Source organism: Schistocerca serialis, chromosome 5 (assembly GCF_023864345.2).
Source record: "Schistocerca serialis cubense isolate TAMUIC-IGC-003099 chromosome 5, iqSchSeri2.2, whole genome shotgun sequence".
Lineage (NCBI taxonomy): Eukaryota > Metazoa > Arthropoda > Insecta > Orthoptera > Acrididae > Schistocerca > Schistocerca serialis.
The window spans coordinates 107,352,816-107,377,149 of NC_064642.1; the positions used below are offsets into that span (position 1 = coordinate 107,352,816).

General features: G+C 42.2%; 1 protein-coding gene across 1 annotated transcript in view; it reads left to right on the top strand.

The window, feature by feature from the left end:
• Positions 1-24,334, top strand: part of LOC126481773 (hemicentin-2-like) — a 705,691-nt gene that overhangs the window by 461,346 nt on the left and 220,011 nt on the right. The window contains exon 4 of the mRNA XM_050105728.1: positions 9,073-9,183. Within this exon, the coding sequence (XP_049961685.1) occupies positions 9,073-9,183 (111 nt within the window). The remainder of the gene's footprint in view (positions 1-9,072; positions 9,184-24,334) is intronic.

Sequence of the window (24,334 nt, forward strand, 5' to 3'; positions counted from 1 at the left end):
GCAATCAGGATCACCACCTCTGAAGACCTCGCTGTATGGTGGTGCAACATGCAATGTGTAGTTTTTATGAGCAATAGAAAGGGCGGAATTGATCTTTATGTTGATCTCTATTCCAATTTTCTGTACGGGTTCCGGAATTTGCGGAACCGAGGTGATGCAAAACATTTTTTGATGTGTGTACAGTGGACAGTTGCCGTCAAAGCACTAGACGTACGCCAGTAACCTCGTCGAAGTACCCGTGGTACTGCAAGGCAGTTCCAGATATCTGAAAGGCTAGTTGTTAGTTTCACGACGTAGAACTGCATCCATTATCTTTACGCGTTAACTCAACACCATTGGTCAGAAGACTGAATTCGAGGTACAATTTTGTGATTGGGTTTCGTGTCAAGTGGAAGATAATGAACATTTTATAAATAATTTGATATGGAATGAAGAATCTAGCTTCACTCGTGAATACGTTTTCAACCGCTTCAACAGTCATTATTGCTCGTAACACAACGTACGTGTCATCCATGAATGTGACTCCCAGTCATGCTTTAGAATAAATCTGTGGGATGATATCGTGAGAGGAATGCTTTGGCACCCTTCCCTATTGCCGGACAAGTTTAATGCGCCATGTATCGTACGTTCCTTTTCAATACTTCGCTTGACGCATTAGAAAACTTCTAACCTGGTGCTCGGCGACAGCTATGTTTTCAGTATGATGGTGCATCGCCACACTTTGGAATGAATGTGCGTAACCATTTAAGTCTTCCAGGGAAATAAATTGGTCATAGAGGTCAAACGTTATGCGCTCCACGCTCCCCGTATAATCCACTAGATTTTTACATGCAGAAACATTTAAGGGGAGCTTTACTATCTTTGGCCCGAAAAAAGCATGTTCCTTGAGAATTTTTTTCTCGGGATGTGTTATAGATATGAATGTCCAATTTGCTCAAAATCTTTATTGATACGTCCTCTACAAACTGGAATTTTGTCGACCGGAAATGTCGAAGAGTAAAGGCGGAAGTGCTGCAGGAACGAAACAAAATTTCGATGTAGACCTCCACTCGCGGTGTGTCACAGGTCAGCCGTCTCGTCTGAAATCAAAATTGAGTTGACGTTAGCGAAGTATATAAGAATCTTTTGAAGTTGTACCTCGCTTAAGTTATTTGGACCATAGGAAACAAAATGGCGACCATTTGAAGAGAAACAGGGTTTTTTCATCGATTTTTCGACTTCGTCGGCCAAGTAAAAATATTTCTGTTTGATAGATCGGAATAAAAGTGGTACAACTCCTATACAATTTAGTTACGTTCGTCGGAAACAAAGAATTATGCCAATAGATTGAGTAGGTTTGTAGTTTCCATACCGCGCGATAAAAGAAACGTCATTTCCAGAAAAACGCGTTTGAAGTTTTGACTACATGTAAATGCAACATTATACTACGTACGTTCAATATGCTATTCCTGGTCCATAAACTAGTCCTTCCTCTTCCTCGCAGAGGGCGTTCTGCTCGATCTGGGCCATACTGCCCTGCTCCACAGGCGCTCGTACGGCCGGTCGGTTTTCGGCCGCTTGAAACATGTGGTGGTCTGAATGCTTGGCGAACTGCGTCGTATAGAGTCCCAGGGTGACGTCCATCGTTTTCATTGTCTTCAGAATTGCTGAATACACTTCGCTGAAGCTGTTCACTGCCAGGAAAGTCACAATCTCCACAGTATTCGCACCAGAATGCAAATGCTTGGGGGCTAAATTCCAGACACACGCGTTCAAACTTTCATTTTAATTTTGTGTGTTTCCTCCCAAGCACCGGCAAAGTAACTCGTCCTCCGAAAAAACAAAAAAAAACTGGTACGTGAAGAAGGCCGATTTCAGGCAGGTGCGTTTTTTGTTCAACCGCGAATAACAAACATTTCCGTTCCTACTTCGGGAAAATCGTTTCAGGGGTGGATTCTAAACACTTTTATGGATCCAAAAATGCAATTTAAAAAAAATCGATTTTTGAACCAAAAGATAGTAAACTTCTCCTTAAAGAAACAAGTTTATAGTACTCCTGCCATAGATGTACACGACCTAAGAGCTCCCGTGCCTGCCGCTTCGGCAGTGGTGCATGCAGGTGTGTTGTGTAGCGTACAACAAATTACGATTCAGCAAGTGGTAAAGAACTTCCAAATACTAGGTGGTCGCTTTGAACATCTCTAAAGGGAAAGTTATTCGTACGTGTACGTACCGCCTCTATGACGATAAGCCTCGACGTCATAAGTACAGAATGGAGCTACTGTGCGTAGCATAATCTGCAATCTGGTGTAGCTTACCTGTTGTGTTTTTTGTTCCTCACTGGAGAGAGACGATGTTAGTGGATCCAGTATTATTTTCTGTTAACTTTATTTGTATCATGGACGAATTACTTTGGTTTACGTCTGTAAGAAGCTCATGTTATGTCTTAATTTCTAAATAAAAGTAGTAGTAACACAAGAAAATATACAAGTTACAGAATTTTTAGATATAATATGATTAAATTTGAAGCTTTAACTGGAAAAAAAAATATTTGACTCGAACGCCACATTTCTTCGTCTCATTGGGCTGCACGGCGCTGCGTTGATGGCACCTGTTCTTGACCACGCCGCACGCAGTTATGCGTCGCCAGAACCTCGTTTTTTAAACGGCATCCTGTTGGCGCGACAAGGTTTTGCTGGACAGACTTTGGCTTGAATTAGGATGTGGAATAGCATGGCATCTGCCAATTGAGGCATTATTTCTTACATAACGCTGTTAGTAATGTTCTTTTGGGAGGTCCTGATTCGAACCGTTCATTGCACATAATCCTCTTCCCAATGTTTTTTTTTTATTTTCTTTGTTTTATACTTCTATTTCCGTAGGGTGAAACTGAGGAGCAAATCTCCAAAGTCATGGTACGTGTCCAACAGGAAATTACAACATAAAAGGAGTAACAGATAGAATCCAAAAGAAGACAAGGAAGAAGCTTATGTAAACGCAGTCAACAATATAACACAGGCATCACCTTAATTTTTCAAGGAATTCCTCGACAGAATGGGGGGAGTGACCGAGGAGGAAACTCTTCCGTTCCGAATTGAAAGCGCGTGGATTACTCCTGAAATTTTTAAATTCTTGTGTTAGCTTATGAAAAGTGGACAGTGGCGCCAATGCAGAGTTATTAAACACAGCCTTCCGAAATGCCTTCACAAAATAAGACGAAGTAAATATTCCAGAATTCGAATCGAGAACAGCTGCCAAAATGAGTAACGTGGAAGTAAATATCCTCGGAGTAGCGAAGCAACTTAAATTACTTAATAAAAGGAAGACTTCTGGTCCAAACTGTATACCAATTAGGTTCCTTTCGGAGTATGCTGATGCATTAGCTCCATACTTAACAATCATATACAATCGTTCGCTCGACGAAAGATCCGTACCCAAAGACTGGAAAATTGCACAGGTCACACCAATATTCAAGAAAGGTAGTACGAGTAATCCACTAAATGACAGGCCCATATAGTTAACGTCGATATGCAGCAGGATTTTGGAACATATATTGTGTTCGAACATTCTGAATTACCTCTAAGGAAACTGTCTATTGACACACAGTCAACATGGGTTTAGAAAACGTCGTTCCTGTGAAACACAACTAGCTCTGTATTCACCTGAAGTGTTGAGTGCTATTGACAATAGATTTCAGATCTATTCCGTAATTTTGGATTTCCGGAAGGCTTTTTACATTGTCCCACACAAGCGGCTCGTAGTGATATTGCTTGCTTATGGAATATCGTCTCAGTTATGGGATTGGATTTGTGATTTCCTGTCAGAGAGGTCACAGTTCGTAGTAACTGACGGAAAGTCATCATGTAAAACAAAAGAGATTTTTGGCGTTCCCCAAGGTAGTTTCTTATCTATATAAACGAATTGGGAGACAATCTGAGCAGCCATCCTTGGTTGTTTGCAGATGACGCTGTCGTTTGTCGAGTGATAAAGTCATCAGAAGATCAAAACAAACTGCAACATGATTTAGAAAAAATATCCGAATGGTGTGAAAAGTGGCAGTTGACGCTAAATAAAGAAAAGTGTGAGGTCACCCACACGAGTGCTAAAAGGAACTCGTTAAACTTCGGTTACACGATAAATCAGTCTAATCTAAATTCAACTAAATGACTACGTAACACAATTACGAACAACGTAAATTGGAAAGAGCACATAGAAAATGTTGTGGGGACGTCTAACCAAAGACAGCGTTTTATTGGCAGGTCACTTGAAGATGTAACAGGTCTACTAAGGAGACTGCCTACTAGAGTGCTGCAACGCTCAGTGTTTGACCGGTCACTGCTCGCCTGTTGACGGAGGGACCGAGCCGTTCGTGTCCGGTCCCATACGACTCGGCTCGGTCACGTACTCGCCCCATGTCTGTTGTCCGGATTCCGGACACGCGGATAACCGAGCATGACTGGTCACCGCTGACTTCCACCTCGCCTCGCCCTGGCTCGCTGCACTGGACTGTACAAATCCAAGGCCTCTCTATCTCGGATAGAAGACGAGTCTCATTTCCAAACAGTAGATATATTTTTCCTTTCAATAATAGGAAACATTAAATAAGTGCTGTCCCTGAGATTTAGAAGACAACCATCTTCATAAAGAAAGCACACAAAGAACATTAAACGTTTACAGACTAAGTTGTCATACTTTTCACTTGTCTGCGACAGAAACAAAAATATAGTTATTGTTGATCAGCAGTATATCACTAACGCGTTCCGGATTTAATTGGCTGCGGCGGTTTGTTGGTAACATGCCGGCTTTACTAAAGCATCTTTCGCTAGATGTACTTGTTGCTGGATACGTAAAACATGCCTTGCAACTGCAGCCAGTCCTGCAGATCTGTTTCGTGTCTGCTACACCGCTTTAAGATGTCATCATCATCTCCGGGGTGCAATAAAATGTAGAGATCTACTTCATCGGCTGCTGATGATCTGTTGTTCCTCCATTCCTTGAAACGATCTCTCTTTCTGGGTGGTGATGACACAGTATTTGAAGGATCTACGACAATAAACAAAGGAGACAAGTAATACAGAACTGATGTGGAAATCATCGAAACGTTCCTCTAAAAACGAGGTGTTTTACGTTAATGAAATATTATACGAATCATAACATTCCCGTTTCTCTAGACGGCCGATGTGGCCGTGCGGTTCTAGGCGCTTCAGTCTGGAACCGCGTGACCGCTATGGTCGCAGGTTCGAATCCTGCCTCGGGCATGGATGTGTGTGATGTCCTTAGGTTAGTTAGGTTTAATTAGTTCTAAGTTCTAGGCGACTGATGACCTCTGATGTTAAGTCGCATAGTGCTCAGAGCCATTTGAACCGTTTCTTTATATAATAGACTATCCACTAAATATGCAAAAACGATTATTTTAATGAGTGCATGTTGTACCTGAGCAAGAAGCACACATTTGTCGCACATTACTAACAATTTCCTGCTTTTCATTTATTTCAAGCATATTAATATCACAGAAAGACGGCCAATGAAACATAGCAATTTTATGTCTGGAAGTGATGACAATCTTCTCACAAACGAAAGTCAAAGCTTGATTTTTAATCCTTTGTACCTCCTGTTAAAAAATACATATCTGTTAGTACCCATCAATTACGCTAGTTAATGATAAATCTATAGCGTATCATAACAGTGCTTTTAACTGCAGTAATTACTCACCTGACAGTCAGTGTCATTGACACTGCAAATTTGTTGCAGTTTTAGAAACCAAAGAAGAACTAACTGGATTGTCGGTTCTTTTTCGCCTTGTAATTCATCTGTGGCCTCTTTAAATGGTCTCAGAAAATGCGCAATTTTTCAGCCTGTAAGCGCAGTCCTTTTCCGTCAGCAAAGCAGCAACTTCGTTATACTAAGTGCGTAAGGATTCCAGCGTAGTGTAGAAGCTGTTCTAGCGTGTGCAGACCTCTTGTTTCAACGCTGATTTCAAAGACGAGCAGAGGCCACTTTTCTTAGTGTACCTTACAATGCATTTTGCAGTATTTACTGTTGATGCGATGTTCGTGGCATGATTTAACAAGAAGTTACCTTCATCGAAAGTATGGCTAAGTGCTACGTTTATACAATGAGCAGCACAAGGAATCCTTTCATGATTTTCCAAAGCCTTTATTACATTGGCACCCTAGTCGGATATAAAAACAAAACTGTGCAACATGGCCAGCAAAATGTCCCAATCAGCCATCATCTCTTCTATTTCTTTCATAATATTTACTCCCGTCTTCTTAACTTCCGGGAATTTTGTGGTAAATAAAACACTGTTCACAATAGACCAATCTGTGTTAATGTAATGTGTTGTAAGAGTCAAATGATGCCCGCGATTTTACGAATCAGCCTACACATGAACTGTCGCAGCACATGTTTTATTAATAACTTCCGCGATAACAGAATGGAATATGCTGTTTATTATTGTATCAGCTTGTTCTTTGACATGTCTGTTTATAGTAGAGGGATGTGCCATGACATCTGCCAAGTTAACGTCTCTGTAATGCGCACCTAGATGTATTAATTCTTGCCGCAGTTCTCTGAAACCTTCACCGGAAACAGCATTAAAAGCTCTCATATATTTAGCACACATTGCTGTAATACTATATTTTATTACTGTCAGTATCCCTGAAGGAGCTGTATCTTTGCGAGGTTTCTTGCAACTGTGTTTCTTTAAATGAGTGGTTCCCGACTGGAAACACAATAATGTGGAGCAGTTTATACACGATACGTACCCAGTAGACGCACTGTTTTCGTCTACAACCAACAGAAATGTACTCCATACTTGGCTTTTTAGACCTTCCCTTTTCTGCAATGTGTAAACATTGGTTTCAGTCTTACGTCTTACTGCACTAGCTTCCTCGCGCTGCATGATTGCAGAGAGAGAGACACCACAAGTGAGAAACCCGTACTGGCTGCAGTCTCACACGGATAATGACATGTGTAATGTGTTTGAAGTAATGTGCTACGTATTCGGTCCGGGCTTCTGTGCTCGGTCACTAGAACTTGTGCCGGCAGCCTATCCAGTTAGGGTGTGCTCGCCCCACCTCGAATTTTGTGCTCGCTTACTCGGTCATGCAGGACTCTACTGCCTACACTATACTTCTCCGTCCTCTTTTAGAATACTGCTGCGCGGTGTGGGATCCTTACCAGATAGGACTGACGGAGTACATCGGAAAAGTTCAAAGAGAGGCAGCACGTTTTGTATTATTGCGAAATATGGGAGAGTGTCACAGGAATGATACAGGGTTTGGGCTGGAAATCATTAAAAGAAAGGCGTGTTTCGTTGCGACGCAATGTTCTCACGAAATTCCAATCACCAACTTTCTCCTTCGAATGCGAAGATATTTTGTTGATACCGACCTACATAGGGAGGAACGAACACCACGATAAAATAAGGGAAATCAAAGTTCGTACGGAAAGATGTAGGTGTTCATTCTTTCCGCGCGCTATACGAGACTGGAATAATAGAGAATGGTGAAGGTGGTTCGATGAACCCTCTGCCAGACACTTAAATGTAATTTGCAGAGTATCCATGTAGATGTAGATGTAGATGTAGATATACTGCATGCCGTTCTGCACAAGAGTCAGGGAAGTGTGATACAATTTCAGATTGGATTTCTGCATAGTATTAACCAAGTGAAAGCTGCAATATACATATATTGAGAGGCCGATGTCAGATTACCCAGACTAAAGAACGGGGGTCGACAAAAGGTTCGCGAACTTACACCACTTATTGACCGAACCGCTGGCTTCTGAGCCAGAAATACCTTTAGAGAATTGGAAGTTACTCCAAAATATAGTACCGTGCTCCATAACCGAATGAAAATGAAGTAGACTACTTTTCTTGCAGAATGTCACTTACTTCAGATACCGTTAGAATAGTAAAAATGGCAGCGTTAAATCTTTGAACAAGATCTAGAACTTGGGCTTTCCGCGACAGTTTACTATCTGTCCGAACAAAAAGGAATTTTAAGTGTTCAGTTTCACTAATCATATGCCCATTCTGTGAAATTAAAAAGTCGGGCTTTTTTGAATTGTGCTTAGAAGCTGCAAAAACGGAGTCTAACTGTAGTTTAGCATCAGTTTATTTTCTAAAAGCCATGAACTTCGTTCTGAAAATTATTGAAATTGACTAACATTCAGTGGCATTAGCAAGTCATGCTGGGTTCTTCTTGAGAAAGCTGTAAACTTTTCCGGCCATTATCTGTTAGGGTCTTTTATCGACCACTGTTCTGTGTTACATGGCTTCTAGTGGAACACATCACTTAGTTTGACTGAATGTCATGAGTGGTTGTGGGTCACGTGATCACCCAGCGCACAGGATTCTGCAAAGTAGTTTGCTCCTTTTAGCTGATGCTATTGCTTTGCCCGGTGAGTTTAAATGGTCCAAAATTGCTCTAAGTACTATAAGATATAACATCTGAGGTCATCAGTCCCCTAGACTTGGAACTACTTTAAACTAACATAAGGACATCACGCAGGGCCTGCCAGAGTGGCCGAGCGGTTCTAGGCGCTACTGTCTGGAACTGCGCGACCGCTACGGTCGCAGGTTCGAATCCTGTCTCGGGCATGGACGTGTGTGATGTCCTTAGGTTTGTTAGGTTTAAGTAGCTCTAAGTTCTAGGGGACTGATGACCTCAGCAGTTAAGTCCCATAGTGCTCAGAGCCATTTGAACCATTTGACATCACACACATCCATGCCCAAGGCACGATTCGAACCTGCGACCGTAGCAGCAGAGCGGTCCCGGACTGAAGCGCCTAGAACCACTCGGCCACAGCGGCCGGCAGTTTAAATGGAAATGACATTCATTCAACTTGGTACTGTTCAGGGATAAGTCGAAGAGTTGTATGAGACACTTTTGTTTGTAAATTACACTTGCTTGCAAGTAGCAGTGTGTGTGTGTGTGTGTGTGTGTGTGTGTGTGTGTGTGTGTGTGAGTGTGTGTGTGTGCGTATGTGGGTGTATGTGTTGACTTGAGTTCCTTGAGTTGTGGCTAGGGCTTTAGATTCAGGTTGCCACGCAACTGAGACGTGACGGCCACTAATTTTCTGCTGCAGTGCCTCCGACGCGACTGTTGATCGAGGACGACGCCGGCCACAGGTTCACCTCCGTAGCCGGGCCCTTCTCAGAGGGCGACACGCTGCACCTGCGATGCATCGCCTTCGGTGGTAAGTCGGCCGCGAGACCGCTCTACGCCGCGCCATGCAGTTTCTTCCAGATGCAGGGAGCAGGGAGTGGCAACTGACCCTTAACATAGACAAATGTAATGTATTGCGAATACATAGAAAGAAAGATCCTTTATTGTATGATTATGTGTTAGCGGAACAAACACTGATAGCAGTTACTTCTGTAAAATATCTGGGAGTATGCGTACGGAACGATTTGAAGTGGAATGGTCATATAAAATTAATTGTTGATACGGCGGGTGCCAGGTTGAAATTCATTGGGAGAGTCCTTAGAAAATGTACTTCATAAACAAAGGAGGTGGCTTACAAAACACTCGTTCGACCTTTGCTTGAGTATTGCTCATCATTGTGGGATACGTACCAGGTCGGGTTGACAGAGGAGATAGAGAAGATCCAAAGAAGAGCGGCGCGTTTCGTCACAGGGTTATTTGGTAAGTGTGATAGCATTACGGAGATGTTTTGCAAACTCAAGTGACAGACTTTGCAAGAGAGGCGCTCTGCATCGCAGTGTAGCTTGCTGTCCAGGTTTCGAGAGGGTGCGTTTCTGGATGAGGTATCGAATATATTGTTTCCCCCAACTTATACCTCCCGAGGAGATCACGAATGTATAATTAGAGAGGTTCGAGCGCGCACGGAGGCTTTCCGGCAGTCGTTCTTCCCGCGAACCATACGCGACAGGAACAGGAAAGGGAGGTAATGACAGTGGCACGTAGAGTGCCCGCCGCCTCACACCGTTGGGTGCCTCGCCGAGTATAAATGTAGACGTAGATGTAGGTACAGGGTGCTTATGATTAAACGTCGCTACTTGAGAGGACCGCCATGAAAAACGACTATGAAAGTGATATTTTGTGGAAACATTTCTGAGTACATGCGGAACAGAAATAACGAGTAAACCGCTGAAAGAAACACATTTTAATTTCCACATGGGAGTCTAACCTTTATTAATTGCATACCATGCTGACGTTTCGGGTTACAAACGTAGCTCAGTGTGCACGAAAGCCTGGAACTCCACTAGATACCATTTCACAGTAATTGTCCACTGACTTTTTGAACGGTGGACCGGGGAATGTTCAACTGTCGTGACAAGGCTCGCTGTTTGAAGATAGCACATTGCGTCCAGCATGCTCAGCCGTGACAACAGCAACTTCGTCAACAATTGTTGGGCTATTGGCCGTCGGCCTCTCTCGGGAGCAATCCCAAAATCACCAGTTAATTCGAACTTCCGAAGCATGTTCCTCAATCTTGGTGCGGAAAGAGGACCTCTTCGTATTCCTTTAATTCATCGATACCGGCCAATAGCAGCTACACTATTGCTGTGGTTTTGATAAAACAGCTAAGCGAGAAAAGCCCTGCTCAACGTGTCCTCACCAGTTACGGCAAGTCATGATACTAGACTACTAAATTTCTTTTATTTCACGTCCGTGGTCACAAACGTATAGGTCCTCAGACTACCGGTTTCGGTCAGCAATGACCGTCATCAGATCTGCAGCAAAGTATAGAAAAAACACACAACTAGTTGATTGCCTACAGCTTCAAACAATAGAACAGGCCATGATGGAAAGTACTACTGGCATAGACGTGAAAATTGTGCGCTTTAAATGAAACGAGGCACCTCTGTTTCATAAGAAAAGTATCCTAATATACTGCAGCCAACGTTGCATCGTCAAATGCTAAACACAAAATCAGCGTCAGCATCGTCACAGATATATTACTTATAGTTTATACAGGAGTCGTCTTGTCAGCAGCGCTTTTGTTCAAAAGAAACTGCCGCACAGGCCACAAAATGTTTGTGTCGCAAGTTCGCCAGATGCCGCTACTGTAGGCGTACATACAGGATGTTTCAAAAATGACCGGTGTATTTGAAACGGCAATAAAAACTAAACGAGCAGCGATAGAAATACACCGTTTGTTGCAATATGCTTGGGACAACAGTACATTTTCAGACAGACAAACTTTCGAAATTACAGTAGTTACAATTTTCAACAACAGATGGCGCTGCGGTCTGGGAAACTCTATAGTACGATATTTTCCACATATCCACCATGCGTAGCAATAATATGGCGTAGTCTCTGAATGAAATTACCTGAAACCTTTGACAACGTGTCTGGCGGAATGGCTTCACATGCAGATGCGATGTACTGCTTCAGCTGTTCAATTGTTTCTGGATTCTGGCGGTACACCTGGTCTTTCAAGTGTCCCCACAGAAAGAAGTCACCGGGGTTCATGTCTGGCGAATAGGGAGGCCAATCCACGCCGCCTCCTGTATGTTTCGGATAGCCCAAAACAATCACACGATCATCGAAATATTCATTCAGGAAATTAAAGACGTCGGCCGTGCGATGTGGCCGGGCACCATCTTGCATAAACCACGGGGTGTTCGCAGTGTCGTCTAAGGCAGTTTGTACCGCCACAAATTCACGAAGAATGTCCAGATAGCGTGATGCAGTAATCGTTTCGGATCTAAAAAATGGGCCAATGATTCCTTTGGAAGAAATGGCGGCCCAGACCAGTACTTTTTGAGGATGCAGGGACAATGGGACTGCAACATGGGGCTTTTCGGTTCCCCATATGCGCCAGTTCTGTTTATTGACGAAGCCGTCCAGGTAAAAATAAGCTTCGTCAGTAAACCAAATGCTGCCCACATGCATATCGCCGTCATCAATCCTGTGCACTATATCGTTAGCGAATGTCTCTCGTGCAGCAATGGTAGCGGCGCTGAGGGGTTGCCGCGTTTGAATTTTGTATGGATAGAGGTGTAAACTCTGGCGCATGAGACGATACGTGGACGTTGGCGTCATTTGGACCGCAGCTGCAACACGGCGAACGGAAACCCGAGGCCGCTGTTGGATCACCTGCTGCACTAGCTGCGCGTTGCCCTCTGTGGTTGCCGTACGCGGTTGCCCTACCTTTCCAGCATGTTCATCCGTCACGTTCCCAGTCCGTTGAAATTTTTCAAACAGATCCTTTATTGTATCGCTTTTCGGTCCTTTGGTTACATTAAACCTCCGTTGAAAACTTCGTCTTGTTGCAACAACACTGTGTTCTAGGCGGTGGAATTCCAACACCAGAAAAATCCTCTGTTCTAAGGAATAAACCATGTTGTCTACAGCATACTTGCACGTTGTGAACAGCTCACGCTTCCAGCAGAAAGACGACGTACAGAATGGCGCACCCACAGACTGCGTTGTCTTCTATATCTTTCACATCACTTGCAGCGCCATCTGTTGTTGAAAATTGTAACTACTGTAATTTCGAAAGTTTGTCCGCCTGAAAATCTACTGTTGTCCCAAGCATATTGCAACAAACGGTGTATTTCTATCGCTGCTCGTTTAGTTTTTATTGCCGTTTCAAATATGCTGGTCATTTTTGAAACACCCTGTATATTCAATGGTAATTGTAAAATGTAAAACAAAAAGAGGGATAAAATCAGTAAAGTCTGTAGTGCGCTTATAAGGTGTAAAAATAATTACAGGAATAAAACGAAATACATTCAATGACGACAAAAGTCATATTGTTAAAAGGGAAAATATTAAGTGACAGTAATTTTGATACTCTCTAGTGGCCTCGTCTTATTTAAATCGTAGAGTTTTCGCTTGCATGTCAGTAATACGTTTCATCATGGCCTATGTCACTGTTTTCAGCTGTAGGTAAGCCACCAGTTGTATTGTGTTTTTCCTATATTATGTTGAAGATCTAAAGATGGTCACTGCTGACCGAAAACGGTAGTCGGAGGACCTACGAGCTTGTAGCCATAGACGCGAAATAAAAGAAATTTATTCTACATTTTCAGGCCACTGTTCCATTCGCAGCCATGTCGAAGCTTGTGAGACCAACACTATTAACAACGTAAATACTTCAGCGCATACTCTGAACATTATTTCTATACTATGTGGTACCCGTACCGTAAATAGTTTTCCCTATACACTGACCCATGTAGCGACAGCTTAATTATAACCACCTTGCACCTAAGATGGTGTAGAATATTACCGATTAGGTCCGATGGTCTTCATCGAGGGCGTGGTAACTTCTCCACATGACACTATCCATCAAACGGCAGTGGACATCTATCAACGAGGGTGTCTGTGTGGGTCATTGGGCGGTAGTTGTCCAGGTATCCTGAACGCTGAACACTGACTTTACGTCTGCACCTACATGATTTTATTGCTGTATGCAATGCTTTGTTCTGCCAATCATATATGCAAATCGATAATGAAAATGAAATTGTTTGTAACTTATTAAGGCTTCCGTCAGAGTTGCAAATAATATTTTTATTACTGACTAGTTTTTAACTTCCTCGTTCATTTTCAAACTATTACCTACACTGGAAGGCACAATGTTATTAACAAAACTTGAAATAGAGTATTTTCAAACATCTTGTGAGCACAGGTTACAGAAAACATTTAAATCATACACTCCTGGAAATGGAAAAAAGAACACATTGACACCGGTGTGTCAGACCCACCATACTTGCTCCGGACACTGCGAGAGGGCTGTACAAGCAATGATCACACGCACGGCACAGCGGACACACCAGGAACCGCGGTGTTGGCCGTCGAATGGCGCTAGCTGCGCAGCATTTGTGCACCGCCGCCGTCAGTGTCAGCCAGTTTGCCGTGGCATACGGAGCTCCATCGCAGTCTTTAACACTGGTAGCATGCCGCGACAGCGTGGACGTGAACCGTATGTGCAGTTGACGGACTTTGAGCGAGGGCGTATAGTGGGCATGCGGGAGGCCGGGTGGACGTACCGCAGAATTGCTCAACACGTGGGGCGTGAGGTCTCCACAGTACATCGATGTAGTCGCCAGTGGTCGGCGGAAGGTGCACGTGCCCGTCGACCTGGGACCGGACCGCAGCGACGCACGGATGCACGCCAAGACCGTAGGATCCTACGCAGTGCCGTAGGGGACCGCACCGCCACTCCCCAGCAAATTAGGGACACTGTGGCTCCTGGGGTATCGGCGAGGACCGTTCGCAACCGTCTCCATGAAGCTGGGCTACGGTCCCGCACACCGTTAGGCCGTCTTCCGCTCACGCCCAAACATCGTGTAGCCCGCCTCCAGTGGTGTCGCGACAGGCGTGAATGGAGGGACGAATGGAGACGTGTCGTCTTCAGCGATGAGAGTCGCTTCTGCCTTGGTGCCAATGATGGTCGTATGCGTGTTTGGCGCCGTGCAGGTGAGCGCCACAATCAGGACTGCATACGACCGAGGCACACAGGGCAAACACCCGGCATCATGGTGTGGGGAGCGATCTCCTACACTGGCCGTACACCACTGGTGATCGTCGAGGGGACACTGAATAGTGCACGGTACATCCAAACCGTCATCGAACCCATCGTTCTACCATTCCTAGACCGGCAAGGGAACTTGCTGTTCCAACAGGACAATGCACGTCGGCATGTATCCCGTGCCACCCAACGTGCTTTAGAAGGTGTAAGTCAACTACCGTGGCCAGCAAGATCTCCGGATCTGTCCCCCATTGAGCATGTTTGGGACTGGATGAAGCGTCGTCTCACGCGATCTGCACGTCCAGCACGAACGCTGGTCCAACTGAGGCGCCAGGTGGAAATGGCATGGCAAGCCGTTCCACAGGACTACATCCAGCATCTCTACGATCGTCTCCATGGGAGAATAGCAGCCTGCATTGCTGCGAAAGGTGGATATACACTGTACTAGTGCCGACATTGTGCATGCTGTGTTGCCTGTGTCTATGTGCCTGTGGTTCTGTCAGTGTGATCATGTGATGTATCTGACCCCAGGAATGTGTCAATAAAGTTTCCCCTTCCTGGGACAATGAATTCACGGTGTTCTTATTTCAATTTCCAGGAGTGTATATATGTGCACTCAGCCTCGTGATGCCAATTGAGGAGCTACTCGACCGAATAATAGCTGCTTCGGTCAAGAATACCATCATAACGACCGGGAGAGCGGTGTATTGACCCCACGCCCCTCCTCTCCGAATCCTCCACTGAGGATGACACGGCGGTCGGATGGTCCCGGTAGGCCACTCGTGGCCTGAAAACGGAATGCTTTTTTTTTGTGTGCATTTGTGAAGTGTCACTGTGAAAAATATATTTGTTTTTTCACCATACCAGTACAACAAACGTCATTTGACTGTATTACGATTGTCTTCACACATTCAAAATTCGACAGGCGCCCTTATTTCTTTATACACAAAATATTTGAAAGGCGGTCTCAGTTGTTTATTTTGTGGTCGAATACTGCGTGCTTTAGAGATCGTAATGTTGCAGCCAAATACATAGTTACTGCATTTGATAAAGGTGTACTATTCTTTAAGTTACAGATATATCATAAGCTAACTACTTTACTGAATTTTGAAACATTTTTAATATATATTATGTATCACACTACTATAATCCGTGCAAAAAGTTTTAAAAATTGTATTTCAAGTTTCGGTTTTAACACTGTGCTTTCAAATGTAGGCAATGGTTTGACAATGAACGAAAATGTTCGAAAAATGTTATTTGCTACTCAGACGGAAACGTTAATTACCAACAAACAATCCTGCTGGAGTAGAGGTTGAATGTACAGCTTCAGTTGTAAGCTTGTATTTATTATTCAGTACTTAAAACACGACCGTTTTCGGACTCTTACAAGCCCATCATCAGCAGTGATACTGGAAATACACAAGAGACCGAATCTAACAATAATTTTTACACGCGATAGTACACATGAAAAAGCAAAAATAGAAATTCAGTATAAGATTTTAGAAAACATCTGTCGGGATAGGTGTGGTAAAACCTAAGTAAAGGGCAAAGCGACACCAGACAATACTACGAACGACTGCCTGGTTAGTGAAATATGTGAAGAAAACCAAGACATTTACGCTGTCTGCTGTGATCCCGAGCGTCTTTATGGACAAATATAATACTTAGAGTACCACCAGCGAGCGCAAAGCACGGAGTAGCGTACAGAAAGACGGACGCAAATTGGTAAACCAGAGACGCAAAGGTACTGACGGCCATTCACAATTTGAATTAGTGATTTACATTCAAAAGGAAAAAAAAAACCACAAGAAAGCTACATGAAAAGCATTCATAGTACATTATCAGTGGTAAAGCAACATACTGAACACGGGCAGAACAGTGGTAAAATTAACTGGAAGCCGACGACATAAAGTTTATGTATAAACCGTAAAACACAATGAAACATATTGTTCCTTTCTGTGAATGGTATGCAAAATTTTATTTAGTGGGGACACATACGGTAACCTGGAATAACGTGCAACAGTCATGAGTTAAAAGAACGCACACTTGTGCCACTCCTATTAAAGAAGCATCTCGCTACTAAACAAAATGGAAGGTAGAAAAAGCTTGAAGTCCACACTGACAAAAAACTCCTATACCAGTTAATAGCCAGCAGCAGTAACACTAAGGGGGCACATAAAAGTAGGAACAATTCAGAAACAGCTAACCCACACGGCAAGTCAAAGAGGTTTACGTGAGATGAGATGTGAGACAGACTGCATATGTAGAACGACAGGCAGATTTTCATTTAATGAGGACACAGATAATAACGCACAATAATGCGCTGCAGTCACAGGACGAAAAAATATAAATATGCAAACTTCCATTAAAAGAGGAGCTTTCCAGCTATGTTTAACAGAACGTGGGTGGACCATACAGTCATTACTATAGAAAATGGGCACATGCCTTATAATAGCTAAGCTTCATTAGGCCACCAAAGCAATAGCGAAAACACTGACCCAGTTAAGAAGTACACATGTGTAACGTACAACTACCAGTAAACAGGAGGAGGAAATGAGGCTGGGCGCTACTTCAAAACAGAAAAGTTATTCAAAAAGGCTGCTTGCTTAAGCGAAGTTTGCTCATTAGAAATGTCCGACGATCACGGTTAATGCTGAGGATAATTTTTATTTCTTCTAAAAGATTTAAAACAAGTCGTTTCGTTGATTACTTAAAATGCTGCAGTTAGTGTTTATAAATGAAATGAAATAATTATGATTCTTCAAGTGATTAGTGAGGGCGGATTTAGAATTTCTAAGGTCCTGGTGCTCTCTATAGTGTATGCTAATGGAGCGGTCATGTTGGCCTATGTAGGCGGTGGGACACTAACTACACTGGATGCGACAGACACCCGATTCCGCGTTGCGAGTGTCTTCTCTGTTTTAGTGGTACTTCAGTAGGTGCCAGATCTTAGTGGTGATATAGAACACGGGTATAACGTCCTCTTTCCTGAGCCATTAGCCGATCCTATCGGATATGACATCTGCGTATGGGACCCTCCAAAATTTTTTTTTGGGTTATCATTACTATTAGATGTTGTGGTACAGATCGCTAGAAGCGACTTCCGATTGCCTTTTTTGGAGTGAACATCAATAACGTTCAGCTAGTAACCATTAGCAAGTGCCATACGTTTAGTGATATCCTACTCATGCTGGTAGTTTTGCTTTGAGAGAGGGACTCTAATAATTCGGTAAAGTATTGCACGAAGAGCAGCCATTTTTCGCTGTTTCGAATGAGCTGAAGAGCAGCCAGTAATAGAACCAGCCGTCGTTGGTTTCCTAAATATATGAAAGCGAACTTTACTGTACTCTAACGTAATTTCCAAATCCAAAAAAGGGAGTGTAAAACCAGAGTTGTAAACTAAATCATGACATTAATAATAATGAGGAGCTAATTACACACCTCACACGAGTGACTGTAAGCAGTGAAAAAAATCTAGCAAGGATACGAATATCGCCGTTAAAGAGGTGATTCTTGTTACTGAATCCAACTTTTGGGGAAACTCTCGTCTAGATTTACAAGAAAATAATAATTTCCTTCGTTTCTTCAGAATTTTTATCTGGCTAACTACTTTGCTTTTAAAAACACCGTATATGTACTGACTGATGAGTTAGCCATATGATCTTCATTGCACGTGTAATAGCTAAAGTTTACATCAACCACAGTGAAAATCAGCTTTTTTCAAACCACCCCCAACACCTTCACGTCAATGACATCATAATTTCGTATCACGGGATTGATGCCCAGCATCGACTTTTTCAAAACGACTTCAGCAAAATGCACTTAAAGATTCAGTGTAGGCTTTCGACTCCCAGTTTTGTATTTGGAAATCACGTTACAGGACACGAAAGTTCACACCAATATATTTAGGAAACCAGAGAGGATTTATTCACTGTTCTTCAGTTCATTCAAAGCAGTGCTTTACCGCGCAATTAGAGTTCCTCTCTCAAAACAAAACTGCCAGCGTGAGTTGGATATCATTAAATTTATGGCACTTGCTAATGGCTACCAGCCAAACTCTGTTGATGTTCTTCTCCACCTAATGCAAACAAAAGTCACTTCTAACAATAGGTTCCAGATTGTCCTGTCATCTACTAGTATTGAGAATTCCAAAAAAAAAAAAAAAAAAATTGCATGACACCATATGTAGATGTTTTTTCCTATAGGATTGGCTAATGGCTTAGAAACACGGCAGTATATCCTTCCTCTATAACTCAATAAGATCGGATATCTATTGAAACCAGAGAAGTCAATTGCTATGCAGAATCTGGTGTCTACTGCATCCTTCCGCTTATATTGGCCAAACTGGCCGTTCCTTTAGCATTCTTTTGAGACGGCATCAGGATCTCGGTAATTCTAAATCCGCCCTCACTAAACACCTGAAGAATTATTGTCATACGATTTCAGATACAAACACCATTCTGTATGATCAACGTAACAGCTTTCTTTTAAATCTTTCTGAATAAATAGGAGTTATCCGCTGCATTAACCGTGGTACACCGGGCATTTTGAATGAGCAAACTTCGCTGAAGCAAGCAGCCCGTTTAAATAAATTTTCTGTTTTGAAGCAGAACCAGCCTCATTTCCTTCTCCTGGTTTCTGATTATTGTACATTACACCATTTCCTATAGTAACTATTGCAGGGTCCACCCAATATGTATTAAACATAGCTGCAAATTTCCTCTTTTAATAGAAGACAGCATATTTTAAATTTTTAATTCTATGACTGCGAGGCATTGTTGTGCGTCGTTATCTGTGTCCTCACTAAATTGAAATTTCCCTGTCATTCATGACGTATAATTTGTCTCACATCTTATATTACGTAAGCCTCGTTGACTCACCGGCATTTACATAGCTGTTTCTCAATTGCTCCTACTTTTAATGTGTCCCTTTACTGCTATTGCTGCTAGCTTTAATTGGTACAGGACTTTTTGACATTGTGAAGCTTTTGCTGCCTTCCATTTTGTTCAGTAGCGACATGATTTTTCATAGGAGTAAGTATACGTTCTTTTAACATACGACATGTTTATGTTCTTTTAACTCATGAATATGAAACGTTATTCCAAATCACCTTAAATGTCCTCATTAAATTAAAAACTTGTATGCCATTCATAGAATCGAAAAAAGTTTTTGATTGTGTTTGTACCTAAATTCTATGTCGTCGGCCTTCAGTTAGTTTCTCTACAGTTCTGTACAGCCCCTGTTCAATTTTTTCCTTTACCGATCATAATTTACCCTTAACGTTTTTCATTTAACTTTCTTGTAATTTTTTGTCTTTTCAATGCAACTCACTAATTCAAATTGTGAACGGCCATGCTAGTTGGTCTCTCGTTGTTCTTCCCGTCAACAGATGGCAGTACCTTTGCCTGTCTGGTTTGCCAGTTTGTTTCCTTGTTCGTGTACGTTACCCCGTGTTCTGCGCTCCTATACTCTACTACGTCGCTCGGGGTCAGAGCACAAAATGTAAGTGTCCTTGTGTTCATTGCAAATTTTTTTCCCCCGGACTGTCATTCGTATTATTGTCTGCTATCGCTTTGCCATTGACTTAGGTTTGTATGTAACTATTAAATGTTATTGTAGATTTTTTTTTGCTTTTTCATATATACTACCTCGTGTAAAAATCATTATTAGATCCGGTCTCTTGTTCATTTTCAGTACGACACCTGATGGTGGGCATGTAAAATCCCAAAACCGGCCGTGCTGTACTGAAAAAAGAAATGAACCCAACAAATGAAGCGGTATCTTCAAACCGTAACCTAATTAATAATTTACAAATATACTTAGTTACTGATCATGATACCAAGACAAGGCTGGAATTGCACAAGGAAACTGTTGATCCTTGTAACTCTTTTATGCCATCATGCAGCCTTTGTGTTAACTTCTTAATGCACTTTACTTACGTTCACCCAGACGTTACAATGTATGGTAGAACGTGTTGTTTTATATTTATTTGTTTCTAGACACAAGATCGTACTGTATACCCAGCTGGCACTTATTTATCAGCAAGACATACGTGTTTTGTTATTGGATACAGCTGTTTCCATCAGTTCTGTAATTTATTATTGACCCTGTACATGGGCAGTACGGGCATCTTTTTTCTGGGTCATGAGTGACAAAGTTTCTCACGCCATTCAACATTGTTTTACGGGGCATGTTAACATGAGTATGAGGGAAAACAGACTGGTGATCGGAACTAGCCGGAAAGAAAGACAGAAACAATCACATGTCGGCTGACAGAACATTTTAATCAGGCCATGTACATTGCCGCTACATCCGGCATTCGGTGTTCTCGAATATGTGAAGTAATCAAGCGAACATACGGGTTGACGTCACGCACCGCACCTCGCCTGTGTTTTCCAGCTTTCAACATTATGTGCCACATCTGCAGCCTATGACCATCGTTCCGTTACCTTTAATGGTACATAGTTTCATAATTTTATTCAAAGAATGAAAGAGATTTTTTCCCTGTAAAAATAACAATGAAATTCGGTAACGTTTAAGAAGCTGTTCAACTGCAAGAAGAAATGCTAAGACACAAAGTGCTATCCATACTTACTGCAGTACACACTGATCCTCTCTGTCGCCGGCCATTTGCAGTTGCCGGTGGACTACGTCATTCTCTATGTTTCTTTATGTCTGTCTTTGTGACACATGAGTACATTTTTAGTCCAAAAACATTAATCGCCACACTCTCTGTGATACAGGCCGGTTTTCAGCGCATAATGGTTTGTCCTCCATAAAGCGACCCATTAAAACTGTTGCCTTTTGAGTGCTACCAGTAGCTCAGAATTACTTCTCGTGTTGTGTCAACTTACAAAGGAAACCACGCAGTACTTATTGATTCTGATCCTGAACATATCCAGCTATTTGAAACTGTGTCTTGTTATTTGATCCTTACTATGTAATCCTCCATACATTGTCACTATTATAAATATTAATTACCTTACCTTCCTTCCTACTACAGGTGTCATCCGAGGCTCTGTCCTATGTCCTTTCCATTTCTTAATTTAAACTATCGATAAGCCTAAATTACTTCCATCTGTTGACTTTTTCGCCTCCTTCATTACGGTGAGGGAGCAGCTTACCTATCTTTTCTACGTGTTACTGCACGAATACCCGCTTTTCTTATGACTTTACCTTCATTAGCTAGCGTCCACGTGTAACCAATAGCCTATACACTATTCCCTCTCTCATCACTTCTAAATAAGAACGTCTCCTCTCTCCTCCATCATGTTTACCCTTTTCCTATTCATTATATACGTTGGTTATAGGATCGAGAGTCGAGAAAGGCTAACTGAGTTCTGCAATAAATTTAGGTTAGTAATAGCAGACTCACTTGTTAAACAACCACAGGAGGAGTGGCTGCACTTTGAGAAGGTTTCAAGACGTGGGAAGATTCTAGATGAAATACATTATGGTCAGACACACGTTCCAAAACCATATACTGGATTTCATGGTGTGCCAATGAACACATATAGTCTGGAATAACAATTTAGTAATGATGAAGAGCAGGCTGAAGTTTAGGAGACTAATACGCAAAGTGGGATACTGATGTTCAAGGAATGATGAGTTGCCCTTGGAGTTCACCGAGGCTATTAGATACTGCAATATTAAATATCTCAGTGGGCAAATAAATTAAACGTTGAATGGGAGTCAAGTAATTTGGAATGAGAACACAGCTACAAAGAAGGTAGTGGCGAAACTCTGGGAGACAGAAGAAGTACATCAATTGATCGAAGAAAGAATGGAGTACAAAAATGTTGAGGGAAATTCAGAAATACAGAAATATAAATCACCAAAGAATGAAACATATATGAAACGCAGGGAACCTAAGGCGAAATCGCTGCAGGAAAAGTGTGACGAAATCGGAAAAGAAATGGATGCCGGATAGATCGACTTAGCATGTAGAAAAGTCAAAACAACCTCATCTGAAATTAAAAGCAAAGGCGGCAACAATAAAAAAGAGATGAAAGTCCAATGTAAGGTGTAAAAAGGAGAGTATATATGAGGAGAGAATACATTTTATGGCCTTACGAGGGGAACGACTTGTCCGCTGACGTGATTAATGAAGAAACAGAAGCAGATATCGAAGACATAGAGATCTGGTATTAGAATTTAACAGAGGTTTGGAAGACTAGCGATAAAATAAGGCAGAAGAAACGGATAACATTCATTCGGAGTTTCTGAAATCATTGGGGAGTTGGCGAACAAGTGACTATTCAAGTTGGTGTGCAGAGACATACCATAAGATTTTCGAATAAAGATCTTCTACCCAATTTCGAAGATAGAAAGGGCCGACAAGTCAGCGAATTATCCCACAATCTCCTTCACAACTCATGCATCCAAGTCACTGATAGAAATAATACACGGAAGAATGGAATAGAAAAACTAAGATATTTTAGAAGACGAAAATCAAGGCTATCGGTAAGAAATAGAAACTGCTGAGGCAGTTCGGATGTTGACATTGGTCATGGAAGCAAGACGAGAAAAATCAAAGACGCAATCAGAGGATTTGTCGACCTGGAAAAGCGTTCCAGAATGTAATATGGTGCAAGATGTTCAACATTCTGTAAAAAATAAAAGTAAGTATACAAAGTTTGTACAAAAATTTAGAGGGCACAATAAGAATGGAAGATGAAGAACGAAGCGCTCGAATTAAAAATGGCTTAAGCGAGAGATGTAGACTTTCGCTCCTTCTGTTTTACCCATAAGTAGAAGAAGCAGTGGCGGAAATAAAAGAAAGATGGAAGAATAGAATAAAAAATCAGGATGAATGTGTCACAGTGAAGATTCTTTAACTATATTGCCATTCACAGTAAAAATGAAGAAGATTTATTTGGAATGTTGAATGAAATATCAGGATAATATGTAAAGAATATGGAGTGAGAGTAAATCGAAGGAAGACGGAAGTTAGGAGGAGTAGCAGAAATGAGACAACGACCAATTTCAAAATTGGGAATACAAAGTAGACGAAACGAAGGAACTCTGTTACCATCGAAGCGCATGACAGACGAAGTAAGGAGGACATAAAAAGTAGAGTAGCACAGACAAAGAGGCATCCTGCCCAGGAGAAGCCTGCTATTATCGAACATCGGCTTTAACCAGACCAAAAAATTTATACGAGCGTAGTGTGAAGCACAGAAGTGTACGTTAACGCATTATGGACTGTGGGAAAATCTGAACAGAATCTATGCGTTTGGGATATAAGAAGAATGTTGAAAACGATACGGTAAGGAATGAGGAAGTACTCCGCAGAATCGACGAGGACAGGAAAATATGGAAATCACTGACAAGAAGAAGGTACAGGATGTTGAGACATGCGTTAAGACACCAGGAAATAACTTCTATGGTGTTAGAGAGCTGTAGAGGGTAGAAACGTTAGGGGGCAACTGACTTTGGAATATATCCAACAAATAATGAGATCGTAGGTTACAAGTGCTACTCTGAGATGAAGAGGCTGTCACAAGAGAGGAATTCGTGGCGGGCCTCATCAAACTAGTCAGAAGACTTACTACCTCCTCAAAGTACTACAGCTCAACCTACACACAAATTTGCTTCTCCCTTATTGTATTTTTGCCATCCAACCCGACACCTACACTAATCCCCATTTTTAGCACTCGAACGCCTCCGGATCCCTCTTCTTTTACCCACACCCTACAACACTGTAGAAAGCCGAACTTTTCCATCCCCTAAATTTCCTTCACAGTGCACTTCCTAATGTCCTTTTCTTTAGCAGAACAAAACGGAATTTGGTTTGTTTTCAGGCTTATACATAAAAGTAACAGATTTTACCCGTGGAGCACCCAGTTTCGCATTTCCAAGGAATTGGAAAGTAGGCTTTTTGATTCTGAGGGCCTACGACATG